General features: G+C 39.4%; 1 protein-coding gene across 1 annotated transcript in view; it reads left to right on the forward strand.

Moving 5' to 3' along the window:
* MDFIC2 (MyoD family inhibitor domain containing 2) overlaps positions 1-6,068 on the forward strand; it is a 49,242-nt gene extending 43,174 nt beyond the window's left edge. Inside the window, exon 6 of the mRNA XM_054077071.1 lies at positions 1,960-6,068. Within this exon, the coding sequence (XP_053933046.1) occupies positions 1,960-2,219 (260 nt within the window). The 3' untranslated portion in view covers positions 2,220-6,068. The remainder of the gene's footprint in view (positions 1-1,959) is intronic.
* Positions 6,069-8,269: the final 2,201 nt, after the last annotated feature.

Below are 8,269 nucleotides of genomic sequence, written 5' to 3' on the forward strand. Positions count from 1 at the left end.
TTGTGCTTGTCTGAACTTAAATAGATCTTGACATATTTAAATAAGTATTAAAATTGATAACATTGATGCTGATATGCTACTTAGAAAGAAGTTCAATCACGTGTTATTTATTCTTGTTACCTGCTTTAATTGATTTTTTTTTAATATAAAGAATCTGGAAAGATTTTTTAATTGTGTTTTTCATCTAGAAAGCTTTCTTAAAAAGAAAAAAAAAAAAAAGAGCATAATTCTGGAAACTTCCTGGCAGTGAACTTTATGTTATGTGAGATAGAAAATGCCACAACAGAACCAATGCAGTTGAATGAGTTCACAGTTAGTCATCCTAGGGCAAGAAATGTGGATGTAACCATATGCTTTCCTGAAAGAACCAATGAAAAGGCATTCATATTGTTGAAGGCATTTTTTCTTTCCAAAACAAGGAGGGAAAAAAAACCTGAAAGGTCTGGGTCTTTGCGCTCCAAGTGGATTCACACAGTCAGAATCTCACACCTGCTCCGAGCCCTGCTGCATCCGGAGGCAGCCTCCCCAGATGCTGCAGTTTGAACAGTGGGTAGTTAATTAGTTGATCTTTGAGGAGAACAAATATAACACAGCCTCTGTCACAGTGGCCAAGTTTTCAGCAATATTCACTGGCACCGGAAACGTATCCTAGCTGATAGTATTTTCTAAACTTTTTTTTTCTTTCAAAAATTATCAAGTCGGTGAAGGAAAAGGTGAGAAACCCATTTTGGTGGGGAAGTGGCAGGACCCTGGGCTGAAAAGCAATCAGCACACTGCCCTCTGTCAGCGCTCTTCTCCAGACTTGCTTCTGCTCCCTGTCTTTGGTTAGGCAATCTAGCTGTCCTTAAGCATTTTTACCAAAACAGCATACTCTTAGAAATAAAACTATAAGCAGATGATTAATCTGTGCTTTTTCTTGTGTGTGTGGATTTGGTCTCGCTCGTCAGATAATCTCAGTCCTTATTCCGGAGCCAGGGATGCATTATTCCATAGACGCAGAATGACCATGTACAAAAGCAGGATCCAGACCTGGAGAGTCTAAGGGCGCTATCCACTCTCCACAAAGGCTTTGGGTGCTTGCACATTGACCTCCAGCAAGGATTGATTCAGATTGTAGCAGACTGACAGCCCAGAAAATAATTATTTAAATAAGAAGGAGCCAGTTTTGAACTCTTTATAAGCAGGCAAGAAGTGCCCCTGAAAGTTTTTGGGTATTTTTTTTCAGTTGAGTGTTTCTGGATCTGTTGAGTTGGGTTTGATTTTTTTTTTTCCTTCCTGTAAATAGCAGGAACAGTCTGATAACTTTTATCTTTAATTGATTTAATTTAATAGATCTAATTGATCCAGCCTGATCTGGTGGAATGTCCCTGCCCCTAGCAGGGGGGTTAGAACGAGACGATCGTTAAGGTCCCTTCCAACCCTAACTATTCTATGATTCTATGATTCTAATTGCAAATTCTTGTGAAAAAGAAGATAAACACCAGTGTTACATACCTTGTTCACATAGCACGTGTCGCATTTCAAAACAGCAGAACTTCCAAACTCCTGCAAGACAGCAAATTCCCCAGCAGAGCATCCCTGCTGCATGAGTTTCACTCCTGTGCTGAAATTTATAGCCCAAATGCTCTAAGAGCATACCCTCATAGAATCATTTAGGTTGGAAAAAAGCATTTAAGGTTATCAAGTCCAGCTGTAAAGTTGGTTCTGAATAACTGCTCCTCTGAACTTCACTGCTACCGAATATTTTCACTATTTTCATGCTGCTGTTGTTTATCCAGAACAAACAACATAGAAAATAAAACTTTGCATTTGACTTTATGGAAGTAGTTTTCATAAATGCATTTTTAGCCTTCAGTGTGTGCTGCCTTTCATCTAATTTCTATGTAGTCACACTAGCCTGAACCTGGGTAATCAAGCATGCCCTTTTTCTTATGTCTCGCTGATTTTCCTTTTTCTTAGATGAGTGCGCAACACTTATCCTGGCCTGCTTGTTCTGCCAGTTTTGGGACTTTCTTATAATGCTGCCTGATACCTGTGAACATTGGCTGACAGATACCTGTTGTCCATCCAATAGATACTACCAGACCTCCGATGAAGACCATGCCAACAACGATTGCAACTGTGACTGTGACATTGATTGCAGCCTTTTTGAGTCCTGCCATGAGACTGGTGAATGCCTGGAACTTGCCATGGAGATTTCTGAAGTCTGTTATCGCTAATAGGAAAATAAGTGATAAAATTCCACAAAACTGCCTGAAAGTGAACTAACAGAGTACAAAGGAGAACTCCTTTTTTAGAAAAGAAAAAGAAAAAAAAGACAAAGACAAAGAAAAAAAGATAACTGCTAATAACAAGAGTGTTTGCCAGCCAGGACTGTGTGCATCATATTTCTCCCCACTCTGGAGGTCTGTACATCTGTACCATTCTGTTGAAACCAATAAAGGGAAAAAAAAGGGTCTTCTCCTTCGCCATAGATGACAACAGAATTTCTAAGTGCCAAGCGTGCTCGATGCTTTACCCACTGTCAATCTGATGCTTTTATAAACCTTTAATTACTTTAAATACGGATTTCCCCCATTCATAAACACAGGACAAATTAGGACGTTATTTTAGTACTGATATATATTAGTACATCTTCCTAATGGATTCATACATAAACATGTATTACACATTGTTGGTTATTATTAATAATGTATGATATAGCATCATTTTATAATTAAAAATTTATTTATTCAATCTCTTAAAACACACTTATATGCTCAGTCTAGGTAGAAAAGAAAATTAAATGAATTAGAAACCATGCTAGCGGTAATTACAGCAAACGTCTCTAAAAATCTCCAGCGAATTTTGTAGAGGAAGCATTTTAACAGGGTAGTGCAATTCGACAGTGTATTAATGCGCGTGCCTATGGTTATGTAATAACAGGTTATGCCTATTGTTCATTAGTTATAAGAAAGGGCTCCTTAAGTGTAATTAGCCTAAATGAGAATTGACTGCACACTTCCAGAGGAGAATTACCCCATGGATAGCCAGTAACTCCTTTGCCTGATTTTCATTTATAAGATTTTTGCAAGCAGCAGAATATTGCTACCTATTCTAGTGGAAACAGGCATCTCCACCTATGCACAAAAGATTACAAAATGACAGTATCTATCCTGGTTGTGCTTTCAGACTCCCTCTATCTCTTTTCTGATGGCAGGTCTGATTAATAAAAAGGAAATGCATATTGTACATTACATATATGACAACAAAAGCATGTAAATTCAGCTGCCTGAGGGTGCAGAAAGCACATATTAAGCACAGAGTTGCTTGCTTGCATTAGATATTTATAGACTAACACCAAAGAGAGTGTTTGCCTTGTATAAGCACTAAAACTTCTTCCCAAAACCGCACTGATTTCAGTGCAGAAGTGCCTGGGGAATGCCAAACAAGAATCCTGAACGAGATGCTGGGATACTCAGCACTGCTGAAATAATTCGAGTCCCTTGTTTGATAATCCAAATTTCAAATCTGTAGTCCTGACACACAAATATTTAATGGAAACAAAAATTTTTGTTAATTTCTTTTTTCCCCCTATTTCTAGAAAATTCATGTTTTCATAAATCGTAAAATAAGAAGTAAGAAGAACTGCTAAAGGTCTTTGTACAGTTATCTTATAAAGCTCAGTGACCTAAGGTCAGCAAACCTTAGAAATGCAGCAAGGAGCCCAACGCACCTCATTTCTGTGCTGATTCCAGGACATGGCTGGGGACTAAAATTGGTTTGCTTATTTTAATTGCAACATCACAATATGCAACCTAACAAAATAAAGTCATTAGACCTTAATTGTCACACCTACTCTTGCCCGCTGGTGGGGTCTGGACCCAACCCCAAGGAGCGCTAATCACCACCTTCTGAGAGATACTGCCTTTGCACGCCGTGGGCTGAGCAATGTTGAGTTGTAATGCTCTGGTTTGCACTCTCCCCTGGATGTTTGATCTTAATACTCCCAATACTGAGCCTCACAACTAAGCTGTTAATGCAATATATCAGGCCACAGACACTTGGATCATTCTACTTTCTACCATAGCTTGTCCTCAACCAGGTGGCAACCGAGTCTGTACGATTAAAGATGCTGATCCAAAGCATTTAAGAGTCAGAAATGGGGAAACTCACCCCATGTATCATTTCTTAGAGAAATATCGATAGAGATGCCTGTTGTCAGTCCCTGCTCTTGACGCCACCATCCAAAAGAGGAGATTTCACTTGTGATGGCTGGGAGGAGTCCAAGAGAGGAAACCAGAGGGTGGCATGCCCCAAATGTTGCCAGTGGAGGATCCAGAGATTAGAAACTTGTCTTGCAAGCCAGAATGTCTTCTTCCAGCTCTCAGCCTGCAAGCAGTACACATTGACCATACTGGGATCACCCCTGGCAAGTGATGTCTCCCTGCAACAGCTGTGGAGCTGAAATAAGGACTACTGGCACAATTTGTCCCTTTTTTTCAGCTCTTTTCCTAGGAAGAATTATAATTAAAAAGAGCTTTTTTTTTTTTCATGTTGCAATCCATAGGTTGGCAAACTGAGGTCATGTTTACAATATGGTCTGGGCAAGGTCAAAGACAGCTTTACAATGGTCACAGCCATGGCCAGACAGGATGTCCCAACAATATGAATTGAATCACACTGTAGGATATACTGAGAGCTGCTGTCGAAGTGAATGGTAGTGTTTTAAATAACATAGAAATATCTCCTCGCCTAAAGTGTACAATGGCATATTTCTTGACTTCCTGTTTTAGAAAGTAGATTTTTAGAGGCCTTCTGTATGAGCGATGAGACCTTGGAAAACATGTTATTTCATACAACGCCACAGGACCAGCAGCTTATGACTTTGTTTTCTGCCATAAAATTGTTAACTGCATCACGGTATTTTCATGACACAAAGTAACTATTTAATACACTAACACCAGAGAAAGTCAGCCAGGATTTTCCATTAACTATTCCAGAAACTGGGTTTTCTCTTTGGAGAGCCATCCCATTTTCACATTAAACTGTCTTCTGAGGCCAGAGAAATACCCATTTATCAGATCTGAACATGGATAGACATTCCAGTGAAACAGAAATATTTGGAACAATTCAAGGCTGTCTCTGTATTTCTTATTTACTGGGAAGGAAGGTCTGAGCACTTGAGTAGGAGGCATTTGGGTGGATGGCTGTTCTGAACATGTTGGACTCAGCTGTGCTCCCAGAGAGATGTCAGCTCCGCAGCATGTGAAACCAGCTCCTGAGAACAACAAATAGAAGTTACCATTTTGCAATTGGGAACATCGCTCCGACACGACGCCTCTCCTCGGCACCATAAATGTGCTGACAGATTGGCTGGGGGAAGAGAGAGACAGAGATAACGAAGAGCTATATTGCTACTTTCTACAGGAAGGGACCTTGGGGGGCTCTCTTAGTATCTCCCGTTGCAAATGACCCAGTGGTCTCACCCTTAAGAGAAAATGCCTTTTCACCTCCTCTCACTGTGTTCTCAGGACACAATACAGATTAGGATGTAAACTCTTTACAGCAGAAGTTGTTATTTGCTAAATATTGTACTTCATCCTGCACACAGAGGACTGAACATGAAAGACCTCAGAGTGCTTCCAAAAGGTTAAACACCTATTATCTCAAAGGAAATTAAATTCTCTGGCTAAACATGAGCCCTTCGGTGTTCTTTTAGTGCCTTACTCTCCACGCACATGCAGAATCACTTTAGTTATGAAGCAAACAAAAACCATGTACACCCTCAAATACAGAGATGGAGTATATTATACTGTCTCCTTTGACTTTCCTCTGCTTCCTAGAGTGTTTTGATTGTTCATAGTCTCTTAAGCAATCACAACCAGAATGACCAACATCTTCCAAATGTCAAGACAACGCACAATTACGCCTTAATTCCAGTGCTGCTTAGGGATCCAGGCTGAAGTGCTACAGCTGAGCTCTAGAAGGCTTTGTTTCTCAGGAAGAAAGCAAAGTACGGGAACAATTAAGATATTCACAATTGTATTGCTCCTATTGCTATGCTTATACTGTATCAAAAAAAATGTTCAATAGCCTTGGACTAAGAATGTATGTGTTATTAAATTTTTCTTTTAATTACATGAAAGGAATGGTTCCATTGCTTTACTCTTCATGTATGTCAAGCTGTATTTTTGGCCTCTTAAATGCAAGGTAAGTTTCCTATTATGTAAAAAAATCAGTTTACCAAACAGACTGGGATTTCCAGGCACTGCTCCACTATAATTCACAGTAACTAATCATGATTAAAAATCTAACATTCCTGTGGTGTAAACAATAAAAAAAAGGGGGGAGGGAATTATTGAGAAACTGCACTTTCTCTTAACATACTTCATATAGCTGCACAATGGAACAATTCAGTGGAATTCATTAGTCTGCTGGTAACAATCTACATTTCCTTACCATTGCACACGAACAGGAATTGCTGCCATCTGATGCATGTTCCATGGCCTGTGCAAAATGAGTTGGTGGGTGCAAGCCAACTCATAATGGATGTGTGCCCATATCACAAAAAACACCATTATAATTGGTACCCTTAGGAAAAATGCCAAGGTCTGAGTGTAAACAGAGCACTTTCTGTCCCAAGAGCTAGCTCTTCTGTGGTCAGAGTTGAAACAAAATAGAAAGAGCAATGCCGAACTGCATCTGCTGCCTCTGTACAGGGCTTCAACCTCCTGAGTTTTCAGCTGGCATCTCAAATACCCTTTGAAAAAAAAAAGAAAAACCCCTCTGAAGTGGCACACTCATTGTACCTCTTCCCCCTGCAGCCATTTAAGTCATCATGGAGGTTGAGCAACTATAAAATGAAACAGATAGAGTCACTGCTACAGTATGTAGTTTGTCTTTTTTCTAGGCACATCCAGAAAAAAAAGAAAAAAATCTGTAGTCACTAAATAAAAAGTCTATTTATCAATCTCCATTTGAATCTAAGAGGTCTACAAATCAAAAAATGCCAAAAGTCACTGACCCATCGTCTCCTGGTGCTTTCCAGTGGTGAGGCATCATTTACTTTGTATTGAAGAGAGACCATGGACTTCCAGTGGGTAAGATCATAGGCTGCTAGAGTATCCTATTTATAAAATAAAAACAAAGAAAAGGAGATGTCTCGTGGGCATTCTGTCAATGGCCTGCTTAGGCAAAGCAGTTTAAGTGACTAATATTGGAAAATTCTGTTTTCTTATTGCGGAATCTTGCAACTGAAACAGTCATGCTCATGCTCATGCTACAGTATATTTAAAAGACCACAGTGCAAAGAGAAAAAGCTCTACCTTATACAAGTACACAAGAAGATCACCATCAATATCCTTAAAATGCAGAGTCAATTTATATTGCCAGTTTTGCCATGATTTCTATGAAGTAAATAATAATGCCAGAGAGCAGTGAAGAAAAGAGTATTAGATCAACAGTATAAAAAGTATGAGCGGGTACATTAGCAAGCACAGCTGAGAGAAGACAGCATTTAAATTAAATGTTAAAATCATACAACCTGTGACATGTCCATTTTAGAAAACATACAAGCCAGGGACAGAAGAAGAAAAACAAAAGTAGAAATTTGGTTTTATTCTGTAAAACATTTCCACCTTACAGAGCATTTAAAATCCTGGTGAAAGAAAGCGTCCTGCTACCTGCTCGATTTTATACTGTGCTTGTTCTAGGTAAACACAAGTGTGCAGTTAATTTATAAGGACACCCTTTGTTCACTTTTAATGCAGTGTATTTGCCATCTTTCATCCCTTCACAGTGCCAATATGCCTTATCACTTGATACAGGCTTCATACACACAAACTTCTGTTCAGGAAAGAGTAAAGCTGCCACAGAACAACAGTTTCAGCTCCAAAAACCTTTTGGAGTGTTGTAACCCATCTTTGCTCCACACAGAGGATGAAGAAAAACACGCTGAAGGTTGGTGTTAAATGTGACAGTCACTTATTTAAAATAAAAGGATGTCATTTTCTAATCTGTTCTTTTTTTCAGGACAGGAGGGCTCACCCTGCACTTTATTAGTCCTTCCATCAAAAACATAGCTGGAAAAATCTCTCTCCAAGAAGCATTTGTTGGATAGTAAGGAGTCCAACAAATTCTACTCTCTGTGTCTACACACACACACACACACACACACGTAGGGAGGTAAAGGATTAAGAAGCAGAAAGAGATGGGGGGGTGTAACAGAGCAGCTGTTACTAGCTCGTGATCTCCGATTGCTCCCTGAAACTATTTTCTCCTGCCAAAG

Source organism: Cuculus canorus, chromosome 11 (genome assembly GCF_017976375.1).
Source record: "Cuculus canorus isolate bCucCan1 chromosome 11, bCucCan1.pri, whole genome shotgun sequence".
Lineage (NCBI taxonomy): Eukaryota > Metazoa > Chordata > Aves > Cuculiformes > Cuculidae > Cuculus > Cuculus canorus.